Source organism: Diceros bicornis, chromosome X (genome assembly GCF_020826845.1).
Source record: "Diceros bicornis minor isolate mBicDic1 chromosome X, mDicBic1.mat.cur, whole genome shotgun sequence".
NCBI classification, from domain to species: domain Eukaryota; kingdom Metazoa; phylum Chordata; class Mammalia; order Perissodactyla; family Rhinocerotidae; genus Diceros; species Diceros bicornis.
This window is the reverse complement of record NC_080781.1, coordinates 110,145,611-110,163,721: the sequence shown is the minus strand read 5'-3', so window position 1 is coordinate 110,163,721 and position 18,111 is coordinate 110,145,611. Positions and strand designations below refer to the sequence as shown.

Sequence of the window (18,111 nt, the reverse complement as noted above, 5' to 3'; positions counted from 1 at the left end):
ACACTCAGGAAAGTTCCTTTTGTGGTCTGCCTGACGGTGTTAAGTTACCCTCCATCTTGTCAGTTCAGTGGCTAAAACAAGGTGTAGGATGCTGCCATGGTTGGAAGAGGTGTCTGGTCCTCCGAGTCTCCAGCTATAAGCTGGGTCTCAGATTGCAGGGGTGCCGTGTGTGAGAGGGTGGCTGGTTCCCTGTAAACTCATTCTGCCCCTGAGCAAACAACTGAAAGTGGGGGTGAAGTTGTCTACATCGCATCCAAAGGCCAGCTTGTTTTAGAGCAGACCAGAGATCTTCCAGCAAGAGCTGGATTTTCCATAGGTAGGACAAGACTGTTATCAGAGCTGTGCTAGGTTTTGGTCTTCTCTGCCATTTGGGGCAGGGGATGCTCCACCAGGAACATTTGCAAGTAGTTTCTGGACCAACAGTCCCACCCGGGGAATGAATTTGTGGTCTGAGAGACAGCAACCTGAGGTGAAATGAGAAGCCAGAAGATATAGTTCCAATGACTTCCTCCAATATAGATCGCCCTGCACCTAACCAACAGAGGGGTTTTTGAACATTTTTCTTGTAAGTCGGGTTCACTGTTCTTTTAGGGTGAGGAAGAAGCTGCGTATTTTCTGGGCAGCCTGCAGGGGACTTGGAGTCACTCCTTCTGACTGACCACCAGGGATCACTGTCTGCAGATGGAGGAGGAGATGGTCCTGAGAAGCTGCCTGACTGATTTGATTTTTTTTTTTTTTGCTGAGGAAAATTTGCCCTGAACTAACATCTGTGCCAATCTTCCTCTATTTTTTAGTATGTGAGCCGCCAGCACAGCATGGCTGCTAACACAGCAGTGTAGGTCCACGCCCGGGAGCCGAATCCAGGCCACTGAAGTGGAGCATGCTGAACTTAACCCACTAGGCCACTGGGGCTGCCCCTGACTGATTTGATTTTTAAAATCAGCTTATGTTCTATGACAGCAAGGAGCTTTATCCCAAAGGCAATGAGTCTTAAGCAGAGGGGTCATGTGAGCTGATTTGGGCTTCGGAAAGATTAGTCTGATGACCACAAGGCAGCCTGCTGCAACTGTGCCCCAGCTTGTCATTACAGGCCCCCTCCTTGCCCCAACTCCCATCTCCCAGACCCTGCAAGACAGAATCTGGGGTGACTGTGCCTATTCATCATCTCAGACACCACTGTCCCCACATGGTCAGGTCAGACACACCCATTCCGACACAGTGGAGCCATGCCTGGAGACATGCGCCAGGGCACTGCTCACAGCCTTATGTTCCAACCAGAAGTCCACTTGGCTATGGTTTGGTCCACATCTCTGTCCTTCTTGGCCACTGCCCCAAACGCAGATCTTTGCTGCACTCTTTTGAGGAGGGCTTGTTCACTCAGGCCAGAAAGTGGGGTCTACTTTGTCCTGGTCACCATTGCTGCTGTCAGGCCATTATCCACCTTCTAAAAAACACCTCCTTTGAAGCTTCTACCATCCAGATGGCCACACCTGTGGTCCATACCCCTCCTTGGACCACTGGATCTATTGATGTCCTGGTTCTTCCCCCTTATTCTTCGGAGACTTTGGCACCTGGCCATAGCCTTTGCCTCTCCTCTATTTAGATTGCCTGGATTTGAATCCTAACTCTGCAACTTACTAACTACGTAACCTTGCCTCCCCTCATTGAGACCTTGCAAGGACTATTCCCTTATCTGTCTGATAAATTCCTATTCTTCCTTCAAGAGTCACCTAGGGGTTGCCTCTTTGGTGAAGCCTTCACTCTCCCAGGAGTTCTCAGGCCCCCTCTTCTGGGCTTTCATTGCACCTTGGCTATCTACCTCCATTTTGGTATTTTTTGCATTGTATTATATTTGTCTATTTGCCTCTCTTCTTCCACTAAACTGTAAGCTCCTAAGGGCAAGACTCCATGACTTTGTTTCTAAATTCCCAATGCCTCATACAATACTGGGAACAGAGATTCTGCAAATATTTATTGGACAGGTGGCTGAATGTGATTTGCCGTTGTCCTAAATGTGGTGCAGAGCAAACATTCCCGTGAGTGTTTGATTGGTGAATTGAGGTTGAGGTGCTACTGAATGTCTTTCTAGATATTTTTTATGGTATTGCAGTTTTCCATTACTGTCATTCTTGTAACTTTTCATTTGCCTTTTCAGTAGAAAAGTGAATTAGTAGGCAAATTCGCAGGCTCTGTATACACAGATTGAAAGGCAATGTGGCTGTTAGACATTTCGCCTCTAATTTCATCCATTTCTACTTCTTCTGGCCTTCCTTTCAATATCCTTTCAATACCCCCAACCCTGCTGTGCAGTTGAAAACGAGGCCCACTGTGACTTTGTGAAGCTGCGGGAGATGCTGATTCGGGTCAACATGGAGGATCTCCGGGAGCAGACCCACAGCCGGCACTATGAGCTGTACCGCCGCTGTAAGCTGGAGGAGATGGGCTTCAAGGACACCGACCCTGACAGCAAACCCTTCAGGTACCTCTCCCGCCAGCCCAGCCCAGCTCAGCTCAGTGCCCCCAAGGAGTGTGCAAGCCTTGCCCTGGAGAATTCACAGGGGAGGCGAGACACAGGTGCCGAGACCCAGAGCGGCAGGTCTAAGACACTTGCCAGTTCCGCCTGCCTGTCCCCTCTCTGCCTCTGCACACCTGCCAGCGGAGCTGTGGCAGGGCAGGCTTGGTAAGCACTGGGCCAGGGAGGAGGCCCAGAGGCCCAGTAAGGCCGATGGTCTCATGGCCACAAGCACACACATGGCAGCTGCCGTCAGCAGTGGCCCCTGAGCTGGGGCTGTGTTCCTCCCTGTGGCAGTTTGTGCCTGTCCTCTGCCCTCCTGGCTTCATCAGGCTCCTGCTGCTCTGGCAGGTTTCCAATCTGTTCTTTACCCTCATCATTATCAAAACCAGGCAGGACCAGGTAGCAGTCATTGTACAGAGATTGATGAACTTGAGCCTCCTCGTCCACTGGCCTTAGTGCTGGCATTCAAGTGCATGGTTTGTTTTGACTACGATGTTAATAATCATTGACATACTTCTCAAATCAGAATCTAAGAAGCTTTCAGAGAAGAAGAAGGTTTTTTTTTTTAATTGATGTTTTAATAGTTTATAACGTGAAATTTTGGGTTGTACATTTTTGTTTGTCCATCACCATATACATGTTTCCCTTCACCCCTTGTGCCCAGCCCCCGCCCCCACTGCTCCTGGTAACCACAATACAGTTTTCTCTGTCCATGTGTTGGGTTATATTCCACATATGAGTGAGATCATACAGTGTTTGTCTTTCTCTTTCTGGCTTATTTCACTTAACATAGTACACTCCAGGCCCATGAATGTTGTTGCAAATGGGACGATTTTGTCTTTTTTATGGCTGAGTAGTATTCCGTTGTATATATATACCACATCTTCTTTATCCAATCATCAGTCGAGGGACACTTAGGTTGCTTCCACTTCTTGGCTATAGTGAATAATGCTGCAATGAACATAGGGGTGCATAAGCCTCTTTGGATTGTTGATTTCAGGTTCGTTGGATAGATTCCCAGTAGTGGGATAGCTGGATCATAGGGTATTTCTATTTTTAATTCTTTGAGGAATCTCCATACTGTTTTCCATAGAGGTTGCACCAGTTTGCATTCCCACTAGCTGTGTATGAGAGTTCCTGTTTCTCCACATCCTCTCCAAAATTTGTTGTTTCTTGTCTTGGTGATTATAGCCATTCTAACGGGCGTGAGGTGATATCTTAGTGTAGTTTTGATTTGCATTTCCCTGATGATTAGTGATGTTGAACATCTTTTCATGTGCCTATTGGCCATCTGTATATCTTCTTTGGAGAAGTGTCTGTTCATTTCTTCTGCCCATTTTTTGATCGGGTTGTTTGTTTTTTTGTTGTTCAGTTGTGTGAGTTCTTTATATATTATGGAGATTAACCCCTTGTCAGATATATGTTTTGCAAATATTTTCTCCCAGCTGGTGGGTTGTCTGTTCATCTTGATTCTGGTTTCGTTTGTCTTCTTGAAGCTCTTTAATCTGGTAAAGTCCCACTTGCTTATTTTTTAGAAGAAGAAGGTTTTTGAAAGCAGTTTACTACACTGATAGGAGCGATATGCCAAGTATAAGTGTCTGATCTGTATGCATGATGTGTGACATAAGCCCACATTTTAAATCACCCTGTGGCGCCCTTTATTGCGGCTCCGTCTCCTTTCAGGAAATGTCAGGGCTCAATAAGCAAGTGAGGGGGATGCTTGTGGGCTAAGAAGGCTTTCAAATGGCCTCTGAGATCCCACAGCAACTGTTCATAGCAGAAAGCCAGCCTGTGGGCAGAGTTGACCAGTCCTTTGTGGATGCCAGGTTCCAGAGGGGCAGGCTCACTCCCCTTCACAGGCAGGCAGGGACAGGGGCCACTGGAGCTCCTGAGGCTGGAGGAGGGCGTGCTTGTCTTTCTGGTGGGCACTCCTTTAGCTTTCTCCTTCCCCTCTGACAGCTTTAATCTGCATCTGTGGAGGAAGAGGTCTGCCTCTACCTGTTCATCTGGTCCCCTCCCCTCCTCCTGCTCCATCCTGAAAACCTTGGTCCCGCGTCTTCACCCTCTGCACTCCTTCTCTGCTGGCTCCTTTCCATGTTGCATGCAAACATTCTCATCCTCAAGAAACTCTCCCTTAACTGCTCCTCCTCGCCAGCCTCTGCCCTGTCCTGAAGTTTCGCTCTGATGGGAAGGAAAAAGAGTTGTTCTATATTTGCTGGCTTCTGCCCCCACCACTCCAATGAAATGCCTGTCTCCAAGGTCAGCACTCACATACTCCTGGCCAATTGCCGTGTGGCCTCGGAGTCCTGTCCTTGTTGATCTCAATGTTTGATACTCCTCCCCGCTACCTCCTTCCCGAAGTCTCTCTGCCTTTGGCTTTTCTGGCACTGGTCTGGCTGGTTTTAGTCCTCTCTCTCTCTTGCTACTCCTTCTCAGCCTCATTGGCAGGCTCATTTCCTTCAGCATACTCCTTTCAATGTTGGTATGCCCCAGAGCTCCTTCCTAGGCCTCTGCTCCTTTTGCTCTCTATTCTCTTTGCGGCTGGTTCTTTCTACTCTCACAGCCCTAATACCACCTAGACATAGATGACTCCCAAGCTAAAATCTTACCTTTGACCTCCAAACCCATTGATCCAACTGCATACTGGATACTTGCACTCAGACCTCCCTAGAGGACGTACCTGAAACTCAAGCTGTCTAAGATTTAAGTCATCTTCTTCTCTCTTAAACACACTCTTTCTCCAGCGTTCCCTGTCACGGTTCATGGTACCACCATCTACCTGCTTACCCACGGCAAAAACTTGGCATCGTCTTCGATTCCTCCCACGTCCTGGGAGTTCTGCCTCCCTTACTGTTCTCCCATTCCCCCCGGCCCCTCATGCCCTTAACATTAAGATTAAGACCGTGTCATTTCTTACTTGGCTTGTCTGTCCTTCATGCAAAAGCTAGAGCGGTCTTTCTCATTTTCAAACTGGATCAAGTCAGTCCTTCTGCTTAAAACCCTGCAGTGGATAAACGTCCAATCTAATTTGGCCTCCAACACCTACTGTCTCCTCCCAGACTCAGGCCCCTCATCTCCCACTGCTCCACAGCTTACATGACACTCTCCAGCCACGTCGGACTGTGCCTGCCTCCCCCAGCATGCTGTTCTCTCTCCACACATGCCTTTCCACCTGCTGCCCTCTTTGGAGCACAATTCCTCCTCCTCTTCACCAGGCTAACTCCTATTTCTTTAAAATTAAGTCCAGGCTGGGGGGAGGGAGACTTAGCCCAGGCATGTCCCAGTAGACTGTGACTTCCTTGATGGCCGGCACAGTGGCTGTTGGCTCTAGATGTTGAGTGACAAGCACAGCATCACTTAGTCCTGTGTCTAGCCCACGGTGGAGTCTAATCAAGTGTTTGTTGAAATAGTTCATTGATGTGGTCAGTTTCAGAGCCAGGACCTGGCAGCATAGCGCAGTGGGAGGACCCAGATTAAGAGACAAGGGACCCAGCTTCTGGTCCCAGCTCTGCTGTAACTAGCCAGGTGGTCTTGAGCAAGTCACCTCACCTCTCTGGGCCTGTTTCTTCATCTGTAAAAAGAGGGTATAGAGGCAGATATTCTAAGCCACTCCCAGTTCCAAATATTTCTCCAGTTCACCAGGGCCGCCCCATCCCCTTCAAGCAGCCCTGTGACCCTGCTGTCACATGCCAAGCCAGTTGCCCACAGCTTTGTGGTTCTGTTTTTGCATCTCTCCCAGAATTGGGGAAGTGGGGATGGGGGAACCCAGGGAGGATCACTGGGGCCAGTTTTCATCAAATAGGAGTCATTCTGGAGGCAGGGGAAGTAACCCGACCATGTTCGCAGTTTACAGGAAACATATGAGGCCAAAAGGAATGAGTTCCTAGGAGAGCTCCAGAAAAAAGAAGAGGAGATGAGACAGATGTTCGTCCAGAGAGTCAAAGAGAAAGAAGCTGAACTCAAAGAGGCAGAGAAAGAGGTAAATGTGAGCCTGGGTGCCAGGTGGGAAGGAAAAGGAGGCTGAACTTGGGCATGGCAGGGGCTTCCACCCCGAGATCGCAGCCAGCCAGAGTCTTGCAGCCTCAAGGCAGGAATGGGGCACTGCATGTGAAGCCCTGCCTTGGCTGGCACAGAGAGGGCTTCCAGATCTGGGTCTTCTTGATCTCTCATTCCCCATGACCAAGATGTTTTCTCATTCTGTTACTTAATTCTCTAGATCTGCGCTGTCCCATTTGAAAGCCACTAGCCCATGTGATTATTTAAATTTAAATTAATTAAATTTAAATAAAATTTAAAACTCAGTTCCTCAGTTGCACTAGCCACATTTCATATACTCAATCCTCACGCGACTAGCGGCTTTCGCACACAGTGCATATTGGACAGCACAGATATAGAACATTTCCATCACCGAAGAAAGCTCTATTGGGCAGCACTGCTCAAGAGTCAAGACCTGACATACCCCCTCGAGGTCAGTTGCAGGCTGATTCTTTTCCATCTTCCTGGGAGATCAGGGGGACAGTTGATCACTTTCTTGGCTGTCCTATCCCATCCTACCTTCTGTGATGGTCACAGGGAAAGATGGTCCCAGGCAGTCCTGGGTACCTTGCTGAAACCTAAGCCAGTGACAGCTGGGGCATTTCCCCATTCACTTGGTTATTCTGTTCCATTTCATTTTATTCTTAAAGAAACATCCATGTGGCTCTAGCAAGTTTTTAAACTAAGGTTGGATGGTCTATCTGGGATTTTCATTACTTAAGCCAAGCCTAATTCAGTGCAGTTAGTCCTCTAACCATCGTCTTGGCTCCAAGGTACCCCTACCAATTCGCCTACCGCTGCCCAATTAAGTGGCCTCAGCTATGGTTTGGTCATGTCAGCAACTGCTTCACCTCTCTGGGCTTTGAAACCCATAAGGAAGGGAAGCCCTTAATTACTTCCCCAGTCTCTTCCTCCTTCAGTCTGCTCTGACTCTCTAGGGTTTTCACCAAAGCCCGTAGCGAGGGTATTGATTTCACATCAGTTTTACTTCTCAAAAGAAAAGTGTCACCCAGGACTTTTAGGAGAGGTGAGGAGATCTCAAAGATGAATGAATGGAGAGCCAATGAAGCGAAGCCAGCTTAAAGCAACTGACCGGCAGAGCTCCCACCGCCTGCCCCAAGAGACTAGTGAAAGCTGTTTTACGCAGCCAGTCTGTCACCCACCACCCCTTACTAAGTGACAGTTCCACATACCTATAGGACCCGGAGATGTGACCTCCTTTATGGTGTGCCGCAAGGGCTGCAGAATCCTACATTCTCTCCTGAGTCCTCAAAAGAAAGTGAAATTATACTTGGTCTGCTCTTACTATTCGGGCTAGTTTATCGAATTCTAGTTTGTCACCACCTACACCCCCTGCTCACTGATCCCTTATCACAATGGCATGCCAGAATATTCTTGCTGTTCTCCTTTGGGTCTCTGGCTCTATGCAGGGCTAGCTAAGCCTCCCCTTGGTCAAGGCTGAGGTCTCTGCACTCATTCCATTTTGTAGAATTCTTTTACTTCCTTACTTGTCCAATGACAAATATTTTCTCTGACCAGCTTTGGCATTGCTGCAGTTTGCTCTGTGATCCATGGTGAGCCTTCCTGATTGGAGGGGATAAGAAAAGGCAGGGGCTCCTTTCATATTGAGAAATTTCATTACAGAATCCTCTAAAGAATGGATTGACCTTGGGCAAATTCCATAACTTCTCTGACCTTCTGTTTCCTCAAAAAATGTGGATAATAATGGAACCTACCTCATAGGATTGTTGTGATGATTAAATAAGTTAATACCTATAAAGTGCTTATAAAAGTCAGCGCCTGGCCTATAATGAGGGCTCAATAAATGTTATACTATTATCTTTGATATTATTATGAACCATGTATGGTACCTCTTTTAAATAAAATGTTTGATGAAGCAGAATACACGGTGCCCTGACCATATTCAGGAACAAAAATTTGGAAGTAAAATGGCAGGAGAAGAGAACTATCCAGAACATGGTCCCCATTGGTGCCATCATAGCCATCCCTGGCAGGAATGTCCCCTAAGGTCCTAGGGTCCTGCAGCATTGCAACTCTGGCAGTCGCCACTTGCCCTGGGAGCTGCTCACGGGGACATCTCCTAAACTCCTTGTGCTTCCCTGACAGCTGCATGAGAAGTTTGACCGTCTGAAGAAACTACACCAGGACGAGAAGAAGAAGCTGGAGGATAAGAAGAAATCTCTAGATGATGAAGTGAACGCTTTCAAACAGAGAAAGACGGCGGCTGAGCTGCTCCAGTCCCAGGGCTCCCAGGCTGGAGGCTCACAGACTCTGAAAAGAGACAAAGAGAAGAAAAAGTAAGTGGTAGGCTGCTCTGGGGTGGCGGCTTCTTCTTCCTCCTGCTCATCTCCTCAGGGCGGGGCCTGGAGGCTGAGGGGGCTGAGGGCTGGTGACCAGAGGAGAGCTGTGGGCTGACAGACTCGTTTGGGTACCTATAACTGGTCTCAGCGTCCCCGTGGGACTTTGGATTCCCTGATTTGGGGGAGCCGAGAGTAGGGGAGGGGTGTGGTTCCAGAGGCCCAGCCCCTCTGTTCTGCTGCTTAGGAAAGTCCTGCAACCTCCAGGTAGGAGGAGAGGGAGGGAAAGGAGAGGGAAAGCAAAAGGAGTGTGAGAGGGTAGGAAGAAGAAGGGAGGAAACAACGAGAAACTGCAGTTACAAGAAAGAGATTTGCCCTACAAAAAGAAGGGCAGATAGAGTAGTGGGACAAAGAGAGAGCCTTAGCGGAAGCCTCTGGGCACCCTCTTTCTCCTGGAGAGGCTGGAGCTGATCTGGATCACAGGCCTGCTTACTTGTCCGATATCTGCGGTGTTCACCTCTCTGTGCCTGTAGGCAAACCCTCACCCTGCCTCAGTTCTCCCTAGCTGCAGCCAACAGAGTTTAACTGCTGCTGCTGCAGGCTGCAGCCCAGTCCTGACCTCCTGCCCCTTTGCTGTCCCTCGCTCTTGGCTGCGTAGTTGTTCCAGGCCTGGAGTGCTGTGAACTTGGTGGGCAGCCCTCAGATGCTAAAACAGTCAGCCCTCTGTATCCGCGGGTTCCGCATCTGCGGATTCAACAAACTGCGCATTCAATGAACTGTGGATCATGCGCAGTGGGTCGAATCCAAGGACGCCAGACCCCCGGATACGGAGTTCCGACTAAGGGACTTGAGCATCCCGGGATTTTGGATTTTGGTATCCGAAGGGGTAGGGGGTGGGACCTGAAACCAGTCCCTCTGCGGATATGAAAGGACAACTGTATACTCCGTGTGCCCCATTCTCAACCTGGGGTTTACAATCCCTCTGTCTCCTCTGGTATTTGGTGAGGCACGATAGTGTGGCTCCTGGTTACCATGTGGGTCAATAACCCCGACCCAACCCCAGGCTTGCTTGTTGAAGTTACCCATTCCTCACCCCAGAACCAGAGCAGAGAAGAGCATTTCCGATGGGACCACACAATACCAGGAAAGCATCCCGTGGTCCCTTGTGCTCTCTAGTGGTTTGAGCAGCGTGACCCCAGGAGGCCTCAGACAGAGTGTTAGGCAATGTCCTTATTCAAGGGGCCTGAGGATCCAAAAGATGCCCATGGTCAATGCCTTCTGTTCTTAGCCACTTGTTCCTGGACTCAATTATTGGATATTTGTCGGAAGGAGGAAGCATCTTCCTTTCCTCTGTGCCTGGGTTATCACTTAGGAATAAAATAGTGACTTTTGTACAATATTTAAATATTTTATATTTGAAGGCACTCAGTTTTGCAATCCTATTATTCTTTATTCAAAAGTATAATTTGAACATTTTCACCAGTTGGTCCAGAGATTGTTGTTACTGAATCATAACACTATAGTATGTCAAATTCACTGACTAATTAACTTTTTGGGGGATTACTTGATGGATAAAGTTCAACTAGCCAGAAAAAAAGCCCCTTTGGACACACTGTATGCTAGCCAATCTGTCATGGTGTGTTAGTTGCACCAGCAGGAATGGATTCCTATTTTTAAGATCAGAAAAATCTAAATTTGCCTTCTAGCTCTAACCTGCTGCCTTCAGAGTCCTGTGGTATTTGTTAACTCAATCCCTGGGGCAGTTTCACAGCCTGCTTGAGATTCATTTGTTCAGAGCCCGCTGACACCAAACTATAAATATTCCCTATTCAGATGTTCAGTGGAATTTCCTCTCAGACCAGGCTTTCTCCTAGTTGCCTCAAATTAACTGATCCCCACCTCCACCCCAGGCAGAAGACTCCATGTAAGGAGACACCTCTCTCCAGTCTCCAGGAATATTTGGGGTTGGCGATGGCACTCTTTTCCAGTTCTGAGATGGGTGAAGACCTTGCTGGACTATTATTGGCAATAAGGGCCTGACAAAATAGACTGTCCTCTTCCATACTTCCAGACGTATAAGTGGCCCTGGGCCTGGGCTTCTTATGTAATTCCATGAACGGTTGGCTAACTTCTGGAAAACCCGCCATTAGATCTGTGCCCCTCTGCTCCCATAGTGATGATGATGGTGGTGGGTTTTGAGGGTAGAAGTGGTGATAGTGGCATTTCATCTTAAGAGATGGTGATTGGATCTAATAGAGTCACATATTCGGAATTTCAATGGACTAACCTTAAAGAGGTTAGGGAGGAGTACCAGTGTTTTAGGGGTCCCTACCAGCCCACCACCCCCTTTTCCCTCCTCATTCCTCCTAATCTCCTATGACCTCTAACTCTTCATTGTTTGTGTCAACTCATAATATTTGGTTTCTCCTCAAGCTCACTCCATCTTCATTAGCTCTTACTGTTTTACAGTTAACTCTGCTGTTTGCTGCATGCTGCATGAGACCCAGGGTCCTGGTAAGCTTTATTAACTCTAAATAGAACTGGCAGTGGCTTCTAGAACATAGCTCCCCAAATCCCGCCCCCCCCAACACACATATCTAATCATAAAGAAGCTGCTTCATGGTCCCAGCTGGTTTCCTCTTGTGACTTACAATATTAAGAAATAGTCTGGTGTGATTTCAAGTGTACATGTGGAATGTTTGGCTGCCTGATTAAAAGGGGGGTGATTTTAGACTTTTGCTGCTAGAACAGCTGGGTAGCATAGGTAGGTCCTCTGATCAATAAATATTTGAGGTTTCAACTTTGGCCGTTCTTTTCTTAAAGAGCCTTAAGCATTACTTTCAAAATTAACTAAACTGTAGCAATGAGGGAAACTGTTGGGTTCACAAGCCCTGTCCTGCAATGTCATGGTGAACATTGACCCCCAGGTTTGAGAATGTTCTGAGCCAATGGAAACTTGCTGCCCTGTTTCCCTCTGGTGGCTGTTTCTTATCCGACGGATTCAAGTCTCAAATTTCCTTTGGCTATGTAACCCCCTAAAACTGTAATAAAAGTGGGAGAAAACAAAGAGCTCTCAGATATAGAGAATTCCTTACATTTAATTCTACAAGTACCAGCTTCATGAATACCTTGGATAAGGAGGTAAGCAGGCAACCTTTGGTGAGATGGATTCCTGAGGGCTAGGCATTGTGTCTACAGAAGTGAATAAAGCAGCCCCTGGCATCACATAGTTTATAGGTTGATTACAGCAATAATTAAGCACCTTCTATTTATTCTGCTAGACTCAGGTGGTAAGTGGGAAAGGAACATAAATATTTTCAATTTAACATAATTAGGCTGATTAGTATTTTAAAAACTTTACCATAGAAACTTTCAAACAGGAACAAAAGGAGAGAGAGGATAACACAATGCAGCCCCGTGGACCCACAACCCAGCCCCCAAACAACTATCAACATATGGCCAATCCTGTTTCATCCATTACCCCAAACCTTCTGGATTATTGTAAAGCAAAACCCATATCATTTCATCAGTAAACACTTTAGCATGTATCTCGAGGAGATAATGACTCTTAAAAAAAATCCTAATCACGATGCCACCATTATCACACCTACAAAATTAACAATTCATGAACATAAAATTTCTAGTCAGTGTTCAGAATATCCCGGTTGTCTCATAAATGCCTTTTACATTTGGTTTATTTGGATCAGGGACTATAAAATATTGAGAAGACTTCTCCCCACTCACCAATGTAGTTTCTGATTTAAATGGAGAGCCTGCTGTTAGTCACCGAATTGATTGCTCCAGCTATCACACTGGGGACTTCGGGCAGCTGGCAAAACATCCTACTTTCAAGCAAATCCCGAAGAGAAAGTCTGCAGGGGCTCCTGAAACATAAGGCCCATGAAATTGGGCCAAAGGAAACAACCCTAAAAGAATAATGAAGTGATTTATTGTCTGGCTTAAAGGCAAGTCTTGGAGCCCCTGTTCGTTGAGTTGAATTAAACAGCAGATTTCCATTTAGGAAGACTGTGAATTCTGAGTGTCTGCCCACTGCTGTAGTCCCAGTGCCTGGCAAAGTGTCTGACACCTGTCAGAGCTCAGTTCATGTGCATTTTCTTTGTTCTCCCATTTTCAATGAGGAGAGCAAGAAAGATGTATCCTGGAAAGTTAGATTTCAGTTAATTCGGGTTTCAGTGCACGTGGGTTGGCACAATTTGGTTCAGGTTTCCCTGAGTAAATCATTGTTAGTGGCCGTTACTAAAATGAATTCTGGCAAAACTGCAATTAAAGCCGTACTTTACAAGTGAGAGGCAATTGGCAAACAGCGGGAACAGCCAACCTCAACCCTAAGTAGGTTGGGTTTTCCTGGCAGGCTTCTCCCCAGCAGACCACAAAAGCAGTTCCAAACCAAACAGAGGAGGGAGGCCTTGGTTCCCTGGGATCTGAAAGCAGCAAAGGCAGCCCATCCCCTCCCCAAAGCCCTCATTCCAGGGGTGGATCACAAAGGCCACCCCTCATTAACTAGAGTGCAGGCAGAGCCAGGCTTACTTCCTCACTGGTTTTGAAATTGCTCGAGGCACTACTGGCAGCTGTCTGCAGTTGTAGGAGAAATTCCTCTGTGACCCATACATAGTTGCAGATACTATATCTCAATGATTACTGGTCCCTTGACCCTTGGAGGGTGCACAGTATATGGCCAGTATACACATATCAAAATATATCAGCCTTCCCGTGAAGCCCAGAACATAGACTGGTACACTGTTGTTCAAGTCTCTTCCCCTAGGATGTAGACAAAGAATTAAATAAGAGGTAAGCATTTGTGTAACATTTTAATACGTTTCAAAGTATTTTTCCATACGATATCTCATTTTCACCTAACAACAGTCCTGTGATGTAGACAAGGAAGGAATAATCTTCAGTTTACATGATGAGTAAATGGAGAAGGGGGTATTTAAGAGACTTACCAAGGATCACCCAGTGAGATGGCAGAACTGGGGCAAGAACGCAGAACTCCTAATTCCTGGTATAAATTGTTATTCACATGCTTGTGTGTGTGTGTGTAGGTGTGTGGATGTATTCACTCTGAGGAAGTGGCTGTACAAGCATACTCACATATGCATGTGCTTTTAATTATCCCTCCCAAATACCTAATGGTCTTTAATGAGATAAATATATTCTTCAGGTGAAAAGCGGGGGCTTAGATCCACAGGCAAGTAGTTCTCAGGGACACAGTGGCGTAATGGAAAGAGTCTTGATTAAGCAGCCAAGGGATTCAGGTTCTGATCCTGGCTGTGACTCTTTCTTTGTGACCAGGGGCAAGTCAGCTGGCTTCTCCTCATTTCTTAGCCAAATGGGGATCGATAACTACTTGCCCTGTTCATGTCACAGGGATGAAGTTTCAGTGGGAGGAAGCTGAAAGTGCCATGTGTGCACAAACCAATAGTGGATTTCCATAGTTCAGGTTTTCAGGTAGCTGTGGCCTGGACCCTAGTGCAGAGCCCCGCAACCATACCCAGACACTTCTCAAACAGACCTTGCTCCGGGGTACCAGTTAACTGACTGGGACTGCTCCAAGGCTACCTGGGGTGAAACCTCAGCCTCCTCTGCTTTCCCTGTGGGACAAGGCAATCAGTGGCCGAGAGCCTAGTGCTCTATCCGGTGGCCTGAGGCCGCTTGAAGATTTACTGAAGGTATTCCTCCACAAGGTGTCTGGGTTGGGGGCTGTTAGGAAGGATCTAGTAAGTAAGAAAAGAGAAAAAGTGTTCTTGTGGCTGGTGATAATTATTTTGCTAGCTGATGCCACAACTGCTGCCACTCAGAGGTGTGTGTGGGCGAATGAGCGAGAAAGCATGTTCCCAGCAGCCAAAGCGATAAGACCTTAGACCATCTAACATAGCTATATTCGAATTTATCCATTAGTCATCACTACTTCAACAATTTTCTTCTAACCTTTTTTTTTTTTTGGTACATTAATCCATCCATTCATTAACCCAACTTCTCTTTTCATTTTCAGTTTGGGCTTCCTGTAGACGCCCTTTTCCTGCGCAACAGAGCTGGGCCTCCCTTTCTCTAATCCCCCCTTAACACGTGTGGGGGCACACAACCCGTGCCCTCCCATCTCTTCCTGCCAAGGTTTATAGAAGCCCGAGAGTCTGAGGATGGTGTCTGGCCTCTGCTCCAGAAGCCAGCAGCCACGTGGTTTGGAGATGCCTCGTGCATCCCAGTCCCCCTCCCAGCGGCCCCAGCCACCCCCCATCTTTGCCAGACTGTAACACGTTCAGGGCTCCCATCTGCTACTCGCCACCGCCAGCTACCCTGTTGGAGCCCTATTGCTGCTTGTTTCCCTGAGGCATTTGCATCCGCCCTGGCTGGCTCAGCGCCAGTCAGCAGGGCTTTCCCCGTTAGTCTCCTGCACCCCGGTCACTGGGCTTCCCTGCCCACACTCCCCCCAACAGGAGCCACAGCCTCTTCTCAGGGGGCTCCAAAATGAGACCTGTTGGTAACTTTTCTTCTGGCCTCTCAGCCCAGCCTTTTCCAGTTTTGATTCGCTCAAAGTAACTGCACTCAAGCTGTGTTAAAAATCCGGAATGAATTTATTTACACCAAGCCCCTCCCAGAAAACACGACGGCTGAAGAAAATAGCATAAATTTCCCCTTTTTATAATTCTGGGTACCCCACAGATGGGGAAGGGAGAATAAACCTGAATATTATTACCAGCCTAGTGTCTTGAATGATAGACTTATAGAAATCTGCGGTGTCTCAGCATCTCCTCTGTCATTTCCCTTTGGGCTCCACACCATCCCAGTAAGGCAGGGCCAACAGCAGGTATAATAACCCCATGTCGTAAACGGCCCCACTGAGCAGTCAAAGAATCCGTGCTTTCAGTTGTGCTCGGATGAGCCTTCCAGTCTATTTATTTGGTGAATGTGATGATGAGTTGTAATCTGTATTTTGCACGTGTCCCCCAATAAGAGGAGGTGAGACCATCAGCAGGAGAGGAGAAAAGAGGTCTTGTATCTTGAAAGGTCCCTACCTTTACCTCCAGTCTAAGGATTTGATATTTTAAAACTATTCCAGCCCTAATTTCTATAATGGGGCCCATTCAATAGTGGCTTTGGGAACCCCTTTGAAGTCGAGAGCTCTCCATTGTCAGGGCCACCAGGTGGGGTGGCCTTTGGTGTTTGGCCAGTGAGAGAGGGAGAGCTGGAGGTGACCTGGCAATGATCTGTGGCTAACACGCCGTTTCTCTGCCCTTCCTTTGCAGTAATCCATGGCTGTGTACTGAATAGTATTCCCCGCTACAGCTGGACTGGACTCCATTTAGCCTTTTAAGCCAAGGTTCTTATTTTAACTGACAGCTTTCCTTTGGGGGGCCTGGCCGCCGGGCCCCCGGCCCCTGCCACGTACTTCCACTTCAAGCCCCACTTCTTCTTTTGCGTTCTGCCTCCTAGTCCCACTGGCACTGACCATGACCTTCTTTTTTATTTTTTTGAGGGTTTTTTTGGTCACTTTCTTTCAAAACACACAAACAAGTCTATGCCAAATTTTCAGGCCTTTTTGAAGTATTGAGAATGGGGAGGGGGTTTCTCTCTTCAATAATAGATAATGATAGGAAGTGACAAGTAGCAAAAATGAAGAGCAGACATCTGCACACACTTGATCTTTTCTTGTTGGCAAAGCAAGAGCGCAGTTTGGCTGATCTGGATTGTTTGGGGTGTCGCTGACTGGTTAATGGCCAGAAGCGAGTATGGAGGTGATGCCGCCAAAGCATAAGCTAGTTTCTTGAGAAAATCCAAGTCTCAGAGTGGAGCATTTTAGGAGACCCTACCCTCGGAGGTTTCAAAAACAAACTTGGCTACTCAGCCAGTAGCTCAGAAAGATGCTAAGTTAGGGCTGTCAAGTCTCCTTGAGGAAGGCATCTTATTTGCAGCTTTGACGCTTCTATGACCAGTTTCTCTGCTGCTTCCCAAGAATCCCCAACTTCGACAACCAACTGGTCTCCATCCCCACCCCCCAGTAATTATTTGCTTTACAAATAGGGCCCCCTCATTTGCATTTGTTTACAGATTAACTACTTGAGGCTTGAGGAGCTGTGAAAACTTCAAAAGAATGAGAGCCACCCAGCCTCTGAGAGACCTTCAGAGACCAGGCAGGAATTTTGTATTATGGGAGAAATTTGGTCTGTAAAACAGATATGACTCACTTTTTTCAGAAGAGGAAATTGAAGTCCAGAGAAATGAAGGGGCTTGCCAGAGCTCCCAGCGCTGTTTCATGGCAGAAGCCAGGCTAGATTCAGTGTCACCTACTCCCGATCCATTTCACAAATGGGTTCAGTCTGTTGATATATGTTCCTGGAGACAAGGTCTTTTGATGTTCGGAGGCAGTGAATAGTTAGTATTAGAGGGCCTTTGAGGATTTTTTTTCCCATAGAAAAATATCTGAGGATGGAGTGGGGAGGAGGGGGAAGCAGAAGACTCCAGGCCAGCTCCTGAACCGAGTGCTTCTGCTGACGCCAGGAGTCACCAGGCACCTGTTAGCTGGTCAGCTTTCCTGGAAGTCTGGAATGAGGCCCAGGCATACATCTGTTTAACAGTGTCCTAGAGGAGCCTTGTAATCAAGGAAGTTTGGTAAACAAAAATCTAAGCTGCGAGTGAACATGAGACCTTTCGAAAGTCCACCAAGGCTGTTAAAAGAATTAAGATGCTTATTCTATTGGGTAGCTTTTCTCACTGTAGACAGAAAGGTTTTTTCCTTCTTCAGTGAAAAGGCTTTTTAGTTAGTACAATTGTTACTATTTTTTAAAAATACTCTAAGTACTCTGTTTACTTCTGGTGAAACAAAACCAGTCATTAGAAATGGTCTGTGGTTTTATTTTCCCATACTGGAATGGAATGGCTTTCCTGAGAAATCCCCACATGTACACACACACACACACACACACACACACACACACACCCTCATTTCTCTTAAGCCAAGAAGTTTGCTTTTCCCAGCTGCAGTGCAGATCACTTTTGTTTTTGTTTTTTTGTCTTAATCATTTGGCATTCACATGTGGCTCTTAATATGTGCTTGTTTTTAATTAAAACAAGAAGCTTTAAACCAGTGTGTGGTGTTCTTAAAACCTTCTCCGCAGATTTCCCAGTGGTGATGGTTCGTCAGTGACCCTGTTTCTAACCTGTCTTCTCCAAGTATAGTCTGTGCTACCTCACACTGGCCACTCCCCTCACCCTGTCTTCCTTTGA

At 47.1% G+C, this 18,111-nt stretch overlaps 1 protein-coding gene across 9 annotated transcripts in view; it reads left to right on the top strand.

Moving 5' to 3' along the window:
• SEPTIN6 (septin 6) overlaps positions 1 to 18,111 on the top strand; it is a 64,269-nt gene that overhangs the window by 45,080 nt on the left and 1,078 nt on the right. For 3 of the 9 annotated variants that reach the window (XM_058536607.1, XM_058536598.1, XM_058536600.1), the window contains 5 exons: positions 2,311 to 2,479; positions 6,362 to 6,494; positions 8,678 to 8,868; positions 11,321 to 11,382; positions 14,882 to 15,585. In XM_058536607.1, coding sequence (XP_058392590.1) covers positions 2,311 to 2,479; positions 6,362 to 6,494; positions 8,678 to 8,868; positions 11,321 to 11,382; positions 14,882 to 14,952 — 626 coding nt within the window. In that variant the 3' untranslated portion in view covers positions 14,953 to 15,585. Of the gene's footprint in view, positions 1 to 2,310; positions 2,480 to 6,361; positions 6,495 to 8,677; positions 8,869 to 11,320; positions 11,383 to 14,881; positions 15,586 to 16,133; positions 17,969 to 18,111 lie in introns of those variants that run through there. The other 6 variants (XM_058536599.1, XM_058536606.1, XM_058536605.1 and 3 more) reach the window with 6 other exon arrangements.